Consider the following 17,228-nt stretch of genomic DNA (forward strand, 5'->3'; position numbering starts at 1 on the left):
CTATTTGTCCATGGTTTACTCAATACTTTGTATTCACACAATAGGCTGAACTAAGTATCTAGAGGGGCTGGTTTGGACAACACGCAAGACTAAAATGTGGTTAGAGGAAAAACCAGAGACGGCAGGATATGTGATATTTCTATATATTACATTTCTTGGTCTAACGTCCTTGGAAGGGGATTCATAGCTTTCCTATCTTGCATTTTATTCTCACCTGCCTGGCAAATAGACAAAGGGAAAGGGGGACTGGCCCAGGTGTTATGGTAAATTTCATTTTCAAGTGAAAGATTGGAAGATAGATCCCTCCCAGTCCCATTACACAGTTTTGTGTTCATTGGGTAACACTTCAGCCCCCTGAAGCCCAGTAAGTTGAACCTGTGAACAGAGAGCAGAGGCAGAAGGGATTACCCCAGCTTTTTATGTTATAGGGCTGGGGTGTCAAATTCACAGCATCATGTTGTCATCATGTGATGTCCCCCCCCTCCGCTAAAACAGGGTGGGTGTGGCCACTGTGTGGCCACTGTGAATTTGACACCCCTGTTATAGAGCAATCAACTGCAAAGAGGATCTTGTGTGAATAGGATTCCAGGTTGTACGATACACACACTGACACTTTACCTATATGTTTGAACCGCAGGAGATGGGTATGCTACTGCATGTTCAATTTATTAACAAATACAAGGCCCATGTTTGGCTTTTGTTTCTACATTAAAATCCACGCTTGTGTTTGAAAATTCTAGGAGTTGTATTCCACCGTATTTGGAAAGGGAAAGAAAGCTCCATGGCACTGTCTGTAAGAAATTCTGTCTTTGCTGTTCTTCTTTCTGCTAGGATGCCATTAGATAGAGCCTGAGGCTGAAAGGACAGGATGGCTGCTTCTGAAGATACTCCAGGGCCATGTTTCCAACATGGGCTCTTTTCACTGTCGCCCTTGAATATATATATATATTTACCTGCAGGGCAGGAAGCCAAGAATGCAAGGAATCTGATCTCATCCCAGGCTAAGGCAAACACCCAGCATAGCAATACCTTGTGCTGGGTCATCCCATTTGCTTACAATGCAGGGGGGGGGGATGAGATAGAGCACTGCTAGAAGTGGAGTGGAGCCTAGTGGATTAAGTCACTTGGGAGTTTTTATAGGAGGAGCATATAGTCAAATTCACAAGGAAATTGCATCCTCACCTTGGAAGTTACAGGTTTGTATGGGATAACTAGAGATATTTGAAAGACTTCTTTGCATTGATTTTGGTTTCGGTTTGAAGAAAGTTTCTTTTTTTAATTTGTGTTATTCTCTGTGAGGATCCCTCTTCCCTGTTATATTGAAGTTACAAGATGTACAAGAAAGATCCAGTGCTCTTGTTTCCCCACAAATTGACTAGGAAATGGTTTACTAGTTAAGTAGTTTATGGTTTAGCTTTTACACATTTCCTAATATGCTTGTTCTGTACTGGAATTTGAAAGAGTATCAGTGGGCAGGGAGAGGTTAACAGATTCAAGGAGAAATATCCATGTCCTTGGTCTCCACAGAGTTCCACCAATTTCTGAAGGCCGCCTGGGATGAATTTACCTTCCCTTTTCCCTCCCCCCTTCTACAAAACATCTTGTCTGAGAGCGACAAGGTCTTTCGCCTGTTGAACTGCATCAAAGGACTTGTGGCTTTCTGCCTCTGGTATTTGATGCCTTTAGCTCTGAGGGTGGGCCTCTAAAGGAACCTTTCTGTTAGTTTGACGCTGAACTCTGCTTGACGGCTTCATGCTTTTGCACCACATCTCCAGCAGAAACAAATGGTAGCATCCTAAAATGGTTGAATTATACATTGTGCCACACCAGGAATGTGCAAAGCTAACAAACATCACCTTACAAGTCACATCAATAAACAAGGAGAAGCTAGGCTGGAACTGATGCTTATTTTTTCAGGATGTATTTTTTTAGTGGCATCATTCAAACAGGCATGTTTATAATTTGACATTCATTCTTTAGCTTTAGAAGTCTGCCATTTCAATCAGTTGCCTCTGCGTCTTAGCTCAGGTTATGCAGAATAAACTGGCAGAATCCTGGATTATAACATTGTAGGCTGCCCTATTGATGCATAATAAAAACCCTAAAATTGGATCTATGCCTGTAGCAAATTCTTATAGCAGCCAAGCGTTCTCTGATAGATAGCTTAATTAGGTGCAAGAATATTAACTCCATAATTTAATCAACTTTTTCAGAAAATACACCTTGGAGTCAGTCTTGATTTCTGGCGACTCCCTGGACTAACCCATGCAGTTTTCTTGGCATGATTTTGGAGGTAGTTTGCTATTGTCTCCTTCCTAGGGTTGACAGAGAGTGACTGGCTCTAAGTCCGTGATGGCAAACCTGTGGCACACAGAGTCGTCACCCCAGCTCAGCTCCACTGCGCATGTGCCTCCTGCCAGCCAGCTGATTTTGGGGTCTCTGCCATGCATGCGTGAGGGGGAGAACATGCGAGATATGCGCATGCATGCATGGGGAGTGGGGGTCGCCTGCATGCATGGTGGGCGGCACATGGAGGTGCACCCCCCAGCCTGTTTTTGCTCCCAGGAGGCTGCAGGGGGGGGCGCTACTAGGCCCAAAACAGGATGTGGGAGTGTGTGTCACACACGCATGTGCGGGGGTGGGGGGGTCATGTGGTGGGGTCGCACATGGATTGCATTATGGTTTCGGCAGCCAACGAGAAAAAGGTTAGCCATCACTGCTCTAAGTCATCCAACCAAAGGCAGAACTCAGGGTCTTCTGGTCCCTAGCCCAATGCCTTAACCACTACTACAAACTGACTCTCCAATCAACCTATTAGCAATCTCTGTGAAGCAACTTTAAGTGACATAAGGTAAAAGAAGATTTTAAAAAACAGGCTAAACATAGCTAACAATAAACAAATAAAAAACACCCATAAAACAATATAGGCCAATGGAGTCACAAATTGCTCCAGGGTTTGTTGGAAAAGATAGGTGGTCTAAAATTGCACAATTGGGACCATACAGATTTGAGCACAAGCTAATTCAAAAGACGGGGTCACCAAGAAAATGTATCTGAGCTTCCATAGGATGCATGGATTTGTTAATGGAACCTGGATCATACCAACTCTGCCAAATCTTATAGAGCGGGGAGAGAGGGGATTGCACTTCAGTGTGAAATAATCAGCCCATTCCTAAGAATATGCAATGAAAGCTCCTACCTCCAAGGTTCCATGGTCATACATACAAAGTCATAGGATAGGAGATGGAGCCAGCTCCTCAAAACAATTGTTTTTGTTTTTCTCCTTGTAAGAATTTTCAGATGCATCTATAGAGGCATCTAAACACCCACACCCACCCGCACCCTAAAAGCACCCATCATCATCATCATAAAGCAATAAATTGGAGAAGCAATTAAAATGATGAAAATAGCCCTTGGACAGCCCAAATAAGATTGCTTGTGAGCTAATTGCAACACACACACAAATCAAGAGCCTAGTAAAATACAGGTGAAACTCGAAAAAGTAGAATATCGTGCAAAAGTTCATTTATTTCAGCAATGCAACTTAAAAGGTGAAACTAATATATGAGATAGACTCATTACATGCAAAGCAAGATCGTTCAAGCCGTGATTTGTCATAATTGTGATGATTATGGCTTATAGCTCATGAAAACCCCAAATCTACCATCTCAGAAAATTAGAATATTACATGCAATCAATAAAACTAGGATTGTACATAGAACAATCTCGGACCTCTGAAAAGTATAAGCATGCATATGTACTCAGTACTTGGTTTGGGCCCCTTTTGCAGCAATTACTGCCTCAATGTGGTGTGGCATGGAAGCTATCAGCCTGTGGCACTGCTGAGGTGTTAATGGAAGATCAGGATGCTTCAATAGCGGCCTTCAGCTCTTCTGCATTGTTCGGTCTCATGTCTCTCATCTTTCTCTTGGCAATGCCCCATAGATTCTCTATGGGGCTCAGGTCAGGCGAGTTTGCTTGCCAATCAAGCACAGTAATCCCACAGTCATTGAACCGGGTTTTGGTGCTTTTGGCAGTGTAGGCATCTGGAAAATGAAGTCAGCATCCCCATAAATTTTGTCTGCGGAAGGAAGCATGAAGTCCTCCAAAATCTTCTGGTAGATGGCTGTGTTGACCCTCGTCTTAATGAAGCACAGTGGTCCAAAGTCCTGTTGCTCAGTGGTCCAAAGTCCTCTTTTCTAATAAGAGCAACTTTTGCCAAAAGCACTAAAACCTGGTTCAATGACTGTAGGATTACTGCTTGATTGGCCTCTCCATTCTTCCTCCATACTCTGGGTCCTTGGTTTCCAAATGAGATGCAAAAGTTGCTCTCATCAGAAAAGAGGAATTTGGACCACTGAGCAACAGGACTTTCACAATGAGGCATTGCCAAGAGAAAGATGAGAGACATGAGACCGAACAATGCAGAAGAGCTGAAGGCCGCTATTGAAGCATCCTGGTCTTCCATTAACACCTCAGCAGTGCCACAGGCTGATAGCTTCCATGCCACGCCACATTGAGGCAGTAATTGCTGCAAAAGGGGCCCAAACCAAGTACTGAGTATATATGCATGCTTATACTTTTCAGAGGTCCGATATTGTTCTATGTACAATCCTTGTTTTATTGATTGCATGTAATATTCTAATTTTCTGAGATGGTGGATTTGGGGTTTTCATGAGCTGGACGCCATAATCATCACAATTATGACAAATCACGGCTTGAACTATCTTGCTTTGCATGTAATGAGTCTTATCTCATATATTAGTTTCCCCTTTTAAGTTACATTGCTGAAATAAATGAACTTTTGCACAATATTCTAATTTTTCGAGTTTCATCTGTAGGCTTCTGCCTGGTGTTGAGGAATAGCCACTAGGCATCTGTCTCTGGCCTGGTGTCCCAGAGTTGGGGGACTCTACTAACCAGTCCTGAGCCCAGGTACCTTAAAGTTTTATTTTCAGTAAAACTGAGCATTCAGTTCAGAAAGTAGCCTGTGAACTTTGGGCTGGGAGTTTAAATGTGTCAATTCTCATTGGAAACTATTTTCAAGCTCATGGTTGCAACAATAGTCCTGAATGTAATAATATACTAGTATTTTTAAAAAAAATCTTATTCTGCCCTCACTCAATATCTGTGTTGGACACAGCTGGAGGGCACCAGGTTAGAACATGTAGCTGAAATCCCTGGGAGGGGCAGGGAGTTGTCTTGGTCTTTCAGCATTGCAAGGTTTTATAAGTGTGTTCCTGAATCCGGATTTGTGTGCCTGGGAACAAAGGTGATATCTGATCAAGTTTCTGCCCTAATAAATATGCTAGCGCTTAGGGAGCCATCGCACTTGTTGGTTTTAAACCTGTTACGCTTTTAGCATGTGGCACATTTGCATGTATAAATATACAGAAAAAGCTTTGTGTTTTACTGCCCTGTAGAAGGATTTCACAGGTTTTTTTCCCCTCACCCCTTCACTGTTGTCTGTTAAAAGGATGGGGAGGAAGGCGTCCCTTCCCTTTGGGTTGCTTAATTCGCTTCCTAGGCTCCCCGGCATTTTTTTTTAAATGGTTGAAGTTCTAGACAGGGAAACGAATCAACGGCGAGAGGCGCTCTTAGTCTGGAAGTAAGGAAGGAAGGTTTCCACGCCAAAGGGCGTAACAGGAGTAGCTCCTGGCCTTTTGGGAACTCGGCCTCTGCGGGCGGGCGCCTCTGGGCAGCTCGTGGCAAGGCAAGGGTTAAAAAGGAGCGGCCCCTCCCCCCCTCTCTTGTTGCTCTGGAGATTGATTCGCCGTCTCCTCCTCCGCAGTCACTTCGGTTTTGCCCAGCGCTTCAGCTGGATAGTTTCGGGGGCAGCTGAGCTGACTCCCCTTCTCCCGTTACGACCGGCGGCTCTCGGCTCAAGCGCGAGCGGCGGAGGTAAGTCGGAGCTTTAGCTACCTAAGGTGTCCTCTCGGGGAGATCGCGATTTCTCTTGCAGGAGTTTGGCCAAAGTTTAGCCAAAGTGGTTTGGTGGGGCCGGTAAAAGCGCGGTCCGATCCAATTTGCGCGGGGTGTGTGTGTGTAGGAATAAAGCGTCTTAGTTCGAAAGTTCCCGGAGTTTCCCCCTCCCCATGGCGGAAAGCTCCCGGGTGGAAGAATCGGCAGCTCCCTTCGCCGTTTCCTGGTGGAGGCGAGTCTGCGTGTCAAGGGAGGCAGGTGGGTGGGAGAGGAAGCTTGAGTCCCAGCGCGATCGGGAGGTTTCGATCTGGAGTCGCTCCCTCCTGTACCAGGAAGGTCAGTATTGTTAAGTGGGCGCGCTTGCAAACTTTTAAGTGGGAGGGATGGGGGAGATGTTAACTCGTGCCGGGGCGGTTGGAGCTAACGCGAAGTCCATCCAGATAGGCGACTGGTGGCCCATCAATGAGGCTGCATGCCGCGTGGAATTTGCTCCCCCTCCCAAAAAATACCTACTGCTTCCGTCTCAAGTCACGGCATCACCTGATTTCTCTCTCAGGCTTGTGAGTGACCAAACCTTAAGAAATCTCATGCATTTGGGGGCTGTCCTTGGACGGTGTTACAATCGTCAGGAATCCGATTTTAAAAACGATACAGCTAAGAACGGCTTAAGCCTTTCTCAGGGCTGGGGCTTGATGAAGGCAAGGGCACAGGGGCGCTGTAGAAATATTTGTGCTCTGGTTTGGGTGCAGCTGGAGAGTGGCGGGGAGGTTATAGTGGTGAAAGATTCTCTAGACAGGAAAATTGTATTTGATTTTCTTTAAAGATTTGTTATCTAGAAGAGGTAACAAATGCTTTGCTTTAATTATGGTTTGGCCCAGTCTTAGGGGAATATTGCCAGAAAATTGAGCCTGAGGGTGGGGGGGGGGTGAGATAGGCATACAACTTTGATAAATGTTTTAACCTTTTTATGGCAGAGGAGATTTCATAGATAGGTATTAATGTTTATTTGCTCTTGCTAAAGCCAACTAGAAGCAAATGCCTGGTTGGGACAGATTAATTGTATCTATTTTATATAACCTCTACTTCACACAACCAGGACATTAAACCATGAATGAGTCCCCATGAATTTCATCATGTTTGCTAGTTTTAAGCAAAGCTTCCTCTGCTTTGTCCCCTTTACCTCACTTAAAGAATAATTATAGCTACCTAGCATGGTTACTGTAAAGCAAAGGTAGCCACTTCAAATGTTGCTATGCTACAACTCCAGTCACTCTTGGCCATTGGTGTCCTAGAGTCCACTCGTGAAGTCTGATCAGATTATGCTGATTATGCAGAAACTTGGTTGGAATCACATCTCTGGCTAAATATAGTTAAGTAGTGGGTTGTATAAGCCATAATTGAACACATGAAGCAATGAAACCCTGTTTTGCAGGTCACAGGCGTTGGATTCATCCTATACGCTGTTGAAATCAATGTTCTAGTATCATTTAGTGCGATCCACATGCCAGGTATAACTACTGATGTGAGAAGTGCATTCTTTTGTGCATCTCTCCCTCCCTCCCTCCCTCCCTCCCTCCAATTGTCCTCAAAGTTTCCTGAAAGGAGACTCAAGTCTTTCTATTTTAGCAGGAGGGAAACTGAAGACAAGAAAGAGCTCATTCTTCCAGACAGAGAAAGACAGACAGCTGGATTCACCGTGCTTGTTTTAACCTGGGGGCTGTGTACACAATACATTGAACCCAGCAGTCTGAGGTTACCCAACCCACTAAATCACATACTCCATAAAAGTCCAAACAAGCCACCAAATGAAACATACCTGTCTTGTGCAGCTTTTGTGTTTTTCATCTGAATTAAGTGGGTTGTGTGAACCCACCAACCAAATTAGTTGGTAAAAAGAAGCATAAAGCACAGATTTTATCGAACTGTACTGGGCTGGCAAAGTTCACGACAGACGTATAATTTGTCCTTTGTGCAATACGAAGACCAGCATGAAGTGGGCAGCAGGTGAAAGAAAAGTGGGCTGCAATTCCCCTTAGTCATTAACTACATAGGGGCATCTTTGGCTGGGTGCAATCTCTTGCCCCCCCCCCCCACTTTCCAGGGCTGAGATGAAGATAAGTGCTGGGAGGAAAAAATTCTGAGCCCCTTGCAGGGTAAGCAAAGATGAGAACATCAAAAATCAAGAGGTGACCAGGCTCCCGATGGGAAGCAAATGAAAATACTTTTGGAAAGTTTAGTTCTGTAGCATTTGCTTCAAGTCAAGGTCGAAAGAGTTCTTTTGAGCTAGTCAGAGAATTGGGATACCTGCATTTGATCTACAACCTTCAAGAGAATCAATCCCAGGGAGCTTAATTTTGAGTGTAATACAGATAGACCTCGACTTACTACCGTAATTGAGCCCAAAATTTCTGTTGTTAAGTGAGACATTTGTTAAGTGAGGTTTGCCCCATTTTATGACCTTTCTTGCCTCAGTTGTTAAGTGAATCACTGCAGTTGTTAAGTTCGTAACCCGGTTGTTTAGTGAATCTGACTTCCCCATTGACTTTGTCAAAAGGTCACAAAAGGGGATCACGCGACCCGCCCCCCCCCGAGATACTGCAGCTGTCATAAATATGAAACAGTTGCCACGTGTCTGAATTTTGATCACGTGACCATGAGGATACGGCAAAGGTCATAACTGTGAAAAATGGTCATAAATCACTTTTTTCAGTGCCATTGTAACTTTGAACGGTCACCAAATGAACTGTTGTAAGTTGAGGACTACCTGTACTGGGGCTTAAGCCTGTTTAGATCTCTCTTCCTCCTTATGTTTTCGAGTTCCTTCTGCATGTAATGCACAGAATCTGACTCTTGGGGCACAGGTGATGCCTCTGCAACTGGATGCAGTCTGCACAGCAACCACTGGATGGCAGTAAAGAGTGTGCCACTATTGTAAGTCAACAGAGGACTGTTTCACTTTTCGCATTCAGGGATGCACTGAAGTCTTGAGAAAAGGATCTGAGGCTAAAATGAAGACCTGATGGGAAACGGGCGTCACTGAATTTTGTCTAGCACTCTTGGAAATCAATAGTTCCAGAAGCAAAGCAGGGGGTGGGGTGGGGGTGGGTTTGAGGAAATTGCTATCTTGCTGACTCTAGGAGGATGTGTTCCTGCCTGCTCTACTTGACTCTTGTCTGGGGATTAGGTGAACCTTTGCTGCGTGGCTGCCAGCCAAGATGACGTGACCAGGTGTTGTAAGGGTTTCCGGGGAAGGGCTCCACCTACTGAACTCTACACCAGCATTGTAGTCACCCTGCAGGAAATTCTTTCACTCTGGCTGGGTTTCACACCTCACACATTAAACTATAATGCCCTTTTGTTGCTTTGTGAGAACCCAGTCAAGCAGTTTATTCAGTAGGCTACAGTTTGGTAAGCTGGTTTCATGCAGCGTGCAGATACATAACTGTGGCTTAGTGCAGGCTTGTATTCGGATTCCACATTGCTTATCTTCGTTCTCCTCACCCCTGCTCTGTATGCAAAATGAGAAGAATAGCAATAGCACTTAGACTTATATACCACTTCACAGTGCTTTACAGCCCTCTTTAAGCGGTTTACAGAGCCCGCATATTTCCCAAAACAATTTGGGCTCTCATTTTACCGGCCTCGGAAGGATGGATGGCTGAGTCAACCTTAAGCCGGCCAGAATTGAACTGCTGGCAGGGAGTGGTCTGGCTGACTAAATTCCACAAGCCTCGAACATACAAAATAAGCTGAATTCAGGCATCACATTAAGCCATAATATGGTTTACTTGATTTTGGATTAGGAGACCCAAGCCCAGACAGTTATGGCTTATTTATTAAGCCAAAGCAAAGCAACCTGTAATGCAGAGCAATATATGAACTCAGCCACGAGATCTCATCTTTAAGCTCCATATACCCAGTTAGCTCCTGCTCCTGGTTGGCAGATGTCTGTTTGATTTTTCTAGGTTTCGCTTACTTCCATTTCTTTATTTCTTAGTAGAAATGGAGCAATATTTATAGAACAGCCTTAACTTCTGTCCTGGCTCCCAATAGTCAACTTCCTTATCCACTCCCTGAGAACTATCACTGGGAGGGGTAAGAAGGAAGGTGTTGACACTAAAGAGTCATAGAAAAGGAATTGGCTGTGCTAATCTCAAGAGCCTTGGAAGGTAGAAAATGTCAGTAGCAAAGCTGGTTCCCCCTTTCCTTTTGGTCCCCATATTGTTTTGTGAAAGTATGGCTGGACGATCTGTTCATTAACATGTAGAAATAGCAAATGTATGCTTATGCGTATCTGCAACAGAGGAGGAATTGTGGCTGCATGGATTTGTATTTGCTACACCTTGTTTTTAAGTGCTAGAAGATTTACAGGTAACTTTCTCAAGCTTGGCACCACGAGGAGCTCTGAATTATAGTTCCCACACTCCATAGCAATTGTAGGTTGAGTTTGCAGTGGGTAATGGAAGTTGTGGTGGAGCACATATGAACAACATGGAGTGGAGAGTGCTGGAACTTTAATGGTGAGATATAAGGGCAAAAACTTAGTCTGAAAGATGGCACATTCTACTTTTAATTGGTTTCAGTATTTTCAAATAAGCAGCACAACAATAAAAGAATTATAGAAAGGAGAAAGAACACTGAGAAAGTTGATTGAATTTGGAAACGTTACCATGCATGATATCGAACATTTGTTAGGCTCAATTTATAATTTTCTTGTGAATTGGGACTCAGAACCCAAACGTATCAATGACTACAATTAAATGCTACAGAATTGGAACACAATTGTAGATATACAACAGTGGGAACTGTAAGGGGAAAAGAACATTAAATTTACCTTGTGTATTATAGACAGAGAACTGGTACAAAATGTTTTACTGCTGATACGTCATTCCAGCCTTAATTGCTAAAATTAGTTATTTCTTTTCTGGGAAAGTGATGGAATTGTAATGGTTGGATCATTTTTCCTTGTGTGTCGGCAATGTTGCAAAGCTCGGCCATACTGGAAAATTATTTAATATCAAATGGAACAAATCGTGAAAGTTGTAATCCCATTGCATTCTGAGATTAGTTTTTTTTTAAATTAAATTTCATTCAGCCCTATATTTCTTCGAAATATTCTGAATTGGCATTGTATATGTTAATGTACATGCTTTTTATTAGAAAAGATGCTTGATTCCCCTCTTTGGAAGAATGGTTGGCCAAATTTTGGGAATATGCCTCAATGTCTAAAATAAGTTCACATTTAAAAACTAAATCTGATGTAGAATTTAATTCTATTTGAAAACCATTTCTAACTATGATATTGTACATAGAATTGTGCCACATTCAGGATTAAGGTTTTCAATTTTATATTTTAACTACAGATAGTCCTTGGTTCTTGGCCATTCAATCGGCAACTGTTCAAAGTTATGATGGCGCTCAAAAATGGTACTTAGGATGGTTTCTCATAGGTCCAGCTATCACAGTATTCCTGCAGATACAACATTGCAGCAAACTCTGGTCATGTGGTTGTAATTTTCAGCGTGCGCTACCATCATCCCATAAGCAAACGCAGTGGGGAAGCCAGCAGGAAGTCAGATGTTGTAATGATATGAGGTCCTTGTTTAACAATCTACACAGTCCTCATTTAACAATGGTAACTGGGACTGCCATAACTGTCATTGTTAAGCAACACAGTCAGGTAACATCACACTTTACAACTTTGTTTAGTGACAGCAATTCCAGTTGTTGATCTCATACAGTTTCTCTCTCTCTCTTTCTATATAGTGACTTGAATAGTGTTGGCCAAAGACCTTTAGTTTAAAGTTTATTGAGACATGTTTTGATTGGAAAATGGATATGAAATGGCTTATACTACTGGTATTATATGCTGTAACAATGTATTAGAACATGGTTAGTTCAGATTCGTTGGCTATCCACCACCCATATTTCACTGCTTATATTTGACTCTTCACCTGTTCTTTATATTTTCACAAATTTGTACTTATATTAGAATTACCTTTTACTGATAGTTTTAAAAAACCAGAATTAAAAAAAAAAGATAACATAGGCAAGGCCAGGCTGTACTGGACAGATGCTTCTCAAGCAAGTCTACCTGATCTGGAGGTTGTTCTTGGTGTGCGTTATGGCAACAGCTGTTCATGGCCTCAGCTGTGACTTGAACCTGGGTGGTTTTCTGGCCCTGCTCTTGCCCTGGACTCCCAGCTGGCTTGGCCGGGATCGGGTCTCACCGAAAAGCAGCTGCAGCCTTTGGCCCCAGCACAGAGATTGTGTAAGGCAGCGACCAGCTGTCTCACTGCCCCCAGACTTCCCATAGGGCTTGTTTGTCGGTTGAATTGGTAGTGAAGGAGGAGGAAAGCAGCAGGAAGCTCCCTTGTCTTTTTCTCCTGTTGGGGGTTGCCATGGGCTGGGGAAAGGGGGCAAGAGTGCAACTCTCAGTGGCTGTGCAAAAGTTCTCCGTAGGCCTGAAATGACCAGGGCTGCCCCCATCAAGAAAACTCATCAACATAACAATGTTATAGAATATAATACATGCAAATGTCTATTTAAATTGAGAGCACAGTGCCAGGAAGGCTTGAGATTGGCAAATTTTGCTTTTGAGAGTATTCCTGGCTGAGAGGAAGGGAATTAAAACATGGATAAAGTGAAGCACAATGTCTGCAAGCTCTGAATGCTGGAGGTTTGGGGCAGGTAGGGGAGCGTGAGATCAGTGGACACTTTTTTTCCTTTGCTTCCAGCCTCCTCCTGCTTCAAGTGTAAAACCGGTTTTGGTATGTTGGCATTTGAAGTAGGAAATCTCTCGTGCTCTTCTCCTTGCCGGAAAAAGCATTCATGTTTTCACAATACCATATCTAAAATCAACAACTCCTTGCTCCTTGCATATATGATTTCTGGGGTAACTCACATGTAGTCCTTGACTTATGACCAAAAGGGGACCCGGAATTGCCATTGCTAAGCAAGTTGTGGTTGTTGAGTGAGTTGTGACTAATTTTATGGCCTCTTTTTTGCCATGGTTGTTAAATAAATCACTGCGGTTATTAAATGAATCACAGGAAACGAACCCAGCTTCCTGGTTAGAGGCCAAGCAAAGGAAGTGGTGATCACATGACCCCCCCAGCTGCCGCAGCCATCATACATACATGTTACGGCAGTTGTCCAGTGCCTGAATTTTGATGCCATCAAAATGCTGTGGGGGATGTTGTGACCGTTGTAAGTGTGAGGAGAACTGGTTGAGAGTAATTTTTTTCAGCGCCATTGTATCTTTCAACGCTTGCCAAACAAATGATTGTAAGTTGTGGATTACCTCTCTGGCGCTTAACATTTGGGTGATTTCAAACATTTTGTACAGTCCCATCGTGCTTGGGGCTTTTTGTGTGAGGAACTGTTGGAAACGGTAGTCGACGTCTCTGGAAGGAGCCAAGGAGCCAAATTGAAAAAGATGGACAAAGACGCATTCCTCCCTTCCCTCTACAATTATAGGCATAACACAAGTGCCAATTAAAGCTAGTTAAAATGCTGCCCACAGTGCAGTCTTTCTCGTAATAAACATTCTCCAGATGCCTTAGGCCTACAACTCCCAGAATTCCTAAGTTGGGTAAAGCTTCCACAGAATCTTCTCCCGGGTGTAGTTGCCACACAGGCCACCAAGGTTGGGTGTGAATGGCTGTGTCCATCTCCAAGCTCTTGAGCGCAAGAGTTTGGAGTGACCTGTTGCGAGTAGTTGAATGCTACCGTTGACAGGAATCTCAGTTTGCCAAATTTTGTTGGTGAGGGGATGTGTTACCCCCACAAATTTAGAACATTATAATTCCAGCATTGACGCTATGCCTTGGAGGATTCAATAGGCCCCGAGGCAGCAGGACACAGGTTTGGTATTGCAGTTTTCCACCATTGACTCAGCAGTCAATGCTCCTGGGTCAAACAGTAGAAACTGCAAGTCATCTTTGGCTAGCGATTCTTCCCTAGCCTCACATCCTCCTGTTCTCCGTTCTGGCTATGGGAAGTTCAGTCCAACATGTCTGAATGATATCAAGTACTCTTAAGAAAACCTCTCCCCCCAAAACAGGCATCTTCCATGACGTTTTTATTTATTGATCTCTGCAGCTTCCGCCTTCCTCAAAAGTGAGCTCTTCTGAGCACACAATACCACTCCAGTCCCTGCCTGTCTGTGTGTGCTTATGTGTGCCCTCTGCCTCAGTCTGGCAGATTTCCTTTTGGCAGTATCCTGTCCTCTGCTGATGACTCACCTTGCCTGGGCCAGCAGAAGCATATTCCCTTTTTATTCCTCCTTTCTCTCCCTTTGACAGTAACCGTCTGCCGTCCTCCATCTAGGAATTCCGGATGGGTCTCAGAGCCAAGTGATTTCCCTTGGAGGCCAGAAAGAAGGTGAACTTCCCCAGAAGACATGGAAGTGAAGGGGCAGCTGATAAACTCATCCAGCTACAGCTCTTCAGGTAACCCCCTTCCCTCCACCACCTGTTCAGCATCCTTTCGGTGACATGCAGTGAATCTCAAGCCTTACCCCTTGTTCCTCTGCTCTCCCTTTGCTTCTGCAGAAGCCTTGCAGCGAGAGCTGTGTCCTCGGATTCGGCTAGAGCGGGTGCAAGAACTGCTGGAAAAGCAGAAGTCTCTCCAGCAGGTGCTCAGCCTGCGCCTGAAGGAACTGCGGCGGGTTTGCCTGCAGGAAGCGGTGCGTAACCATGGCAGGATAGGAAGCCAATGGGAGGGACTGAGGGAGCAGATCTGCTGCTTTGAGGAGCTAGACTTTCCCATCCTGGGGTTTATCATGTTTGTTAGACCATCATATCGCTGAGCGCTGGCCAAACAGGCTTTGTAGTCCAGGACATCTGGAAAGCACGATGAGGTTAGGTTGACGTATGCAGCCAACCCTGAATTTAACACTTTTCTGCTCTTTACCGGGATTCAAACTCTTCGAATGTTTTAGTTTTAATCAAGTAGGTTGTGAGCAAATGCTCCCAAAAAGAAACAAGGAATGGGCAAAGTCTAAGCTACCATGTTTCTGAGCACACAATACCACTCCACCAAACCCGTCCAGTAGGACCCCATGTGGCTGCCAGACCACTTCTTGAGTGGCCGGATGTGCAGGCATTAAGTTTGGCTTATTTTAGGGGATAGGGCTTATAGTAGGCGTAGTTGTAAGATGGTATGAAGTTTGTCTCCTTGGGAAAATTCTAATGTCAAGTTCCAATGAGTTCCCCTGTTTCACCTCTGGATCTCATACCTATTTCACGTGGCTTGCTTCTCTCGCCTCTCAATATCAGGAATTGACTGGAAAATTACCCCCAGAATATCCTCTGGAACCCGGAGAAAGGCTGTGGCCAGTGCGGAGGAGAACAATAGTGGCATCCCGAATTGCCCCTGCCTTGAAGAATGAGGTGAGCAATCAGTCTTACGCATAAGAGAATGAGGGAGCCCATGCATCTCTATTGCATGTTGGACTTTGGGGATGGTCTGATGCCACATCCCTATCTTTTTATTTATTTATATCTAAGGTTGACTCAGCCTTCCATCCTTCCGAGGTGGGTAAAATGAGGATTGTTGGGGGCAATAGACTGACTCTGTAAACAGCTTAGAGTGGTCTGTAAAGCACTGTGAAGCGGTATATAAGTCTAAGTGCTATTGCTATAAGGGACACGGTGGCTCAGTGGCTAAGACGCTGAGCTTCTCGATCAGAAAGGTCGGCGGTTTGAATCCCTAGCACCGCCTAACTGAGTAAGCTCCCGCTACTTGTCCCAGCTTCTGCCAACTTAGCAGTTCGAAAGCATGTAAAAATGCAAGTAGAAAAATAGGGACCACCTTTGGTGGGAAGGCAACAGCGTTCCGTGCACCGTCGGCGTTTAGTCATGCCGGCCACATGACCACAGAGACGTCTTCGGACAGCGCTGGCTCTTCGGCTTTTAAACAAAGATGAGCACCACCCAGGAACCACTAGCACATATGTGCAAGGGGAACCTTTACCTTTACTATTGCTATTGCTATGTCAAATTTGTGGACTGACCATCTCACTCGCTCTGGTGGTGTTCAGTTAAAACCTTAAAACATAAACATATAAATATGTGTTGTTACAATATATTATTTGTTAGCATAACATAATATATGTTAATAGTTTATATGTTAACATAATATATGTTATTGTAAAATCTTATACGTATTATATGCATGCTATGTATAACCATATAAATGTTATACTTTAGGAAAACCCTTCGCTGGAGGAGCTGAGCCAGGAGCTAGCCTTGCAGCAGCAAGTAGCTGAGGCTGCCCGACGGCTAACGGTTGCCCCCGACTTAACAGTTGATCAGCGCCGGCGCCGGCGCCAGGTCCAGGCAGATGCTGCCCAGCGTCTGCGGGAGCTGGAGGTGCAGGTAGCAGAATGCCGGGTGCGACTGAGCAAAGGACCCCTCCAGAGAGCCGCCCCCGGTGAGTTAAGCCGATTGCTTAGCCGATTTCTCAGCTGCGTCATTGGCTACAGAAATGCTAGGCAACATACTGGAGGGTGAAAACAGGGTGCAAAAACACAAGCAAGAGAGGAAAAAGGAATCAATAAGTGATAACAAACTACAGGAACCAAACAAAAGGATTGGTGAGTCTCAAAAGCAGGCTCCTATCCATCCTGCTGAAAGAAACAGTCTTTGTGGCTTTTGTAAAAAGCACAGAGGGGTTGGGGTTGAGAGCTTTTGATGGGGACGCTGTTCCCCAGGGCAGAGGCAGCTCCAGGGAAGGCTGTCTCTTGGGCCACGTAAGATGGCATTGATGTAACTATGGGACCTTTTAATCCGTTCTTTGGTTCCTCATTTCTAAAACCCAAATATTCTTATTCTTTCCTTAGATCCGCGATGGCAAGTCTATGGCATGCGTGCCAATGGTGGCATGCAGAGCCCGCCCTGTGGCCGTACGTGCCATTGTCTGTTGTTCTTTGCGGGGCTGCAGCACTGTTTTCAGGCCATTTGGGGGGGCATTTTTTTTGGCCCCCCGAATGGCCAAAAAACTGGCATACATGTGCCGGCTAACTGGTCTTTGGGTTTCCACGGCTCTGGCATATGCACACGCATGCACATACATTCCAGTTTGGGCACTCATTGCTGAAAAGGTTAGCCATCACTGCCCTAGATACTTCATTAGAAAGGCTGGCCATTATTTAGCTCAACAGGTACAGGTTGCTGCAGAGGGACTCAAATTCTGTGGGAAAACGGGGGGAGAACATGCTCCAAAGAGGAGCTTGGGGGGAGCTTCATGACAGCAATGATGGAGCTAGAGGGAGATGGGACTGGTCCTCTGCTCCATGTTGG

General features: G+C 44.6%; 1 protein-coding gene across 11 annotated transcripts in view; it reads left to right on the forward strand.

The window, feature by feature from the left end:
• Window positions 1-17,228, forward strand: part of CCDC120 (coiled-coil domain containing 120) — a 52,857-nt gene that overhangs the window by 27,866 nt on the left and 7,763 nt on the right. Inside the window, exons 1-5 of one of the 11 annotated variants that reach the window (XM_081939522.1) lie at window positions 5,681-5,901; window positions 14,254-14,375; window positions 14,478-14,611; window positions 15,204-15,317; window positions 16,137-16,359. In XM_081939522.1, the coding sequence (XP_081795648.1) occupies window positions 14,327-14,375; window positions 14,478-14,611; window positions 15,204-15,317; window positions 16,137-16,359 (520 nt within the window). In that variant the 5' untranslated portion in view covers window positions 5,681-5,901; window positions 14,254-14,326. Of the gene's footprint in view, window positions 1-5,680; window positions 5,902-6,060; window positions 6,268-6,348; window positions 6,483-14,228; window positions 14,376-14,477; window positions 14,612-15,203; window positions 15,318-16,136; window positions 16,360-17,228 lie in introns of those variants that run through there. The other 10 variants (XM_081939521.1, XM_081939520.1, XM_081939527.1 and 7 more) reach the window with 10 other exon arrangements.

The sequence above is a fragment of the Natrix helvetica genome (assembly GCF_964273705.1).
Source record: "Natrix helvetica genome assembly, chromosome: 1".
Lineage (NCBI taxonomy): Eukaryota > Metazoa > Chordata > Lepidosauria > Squamata > Natricidae > Natrix > Natrix helvetica.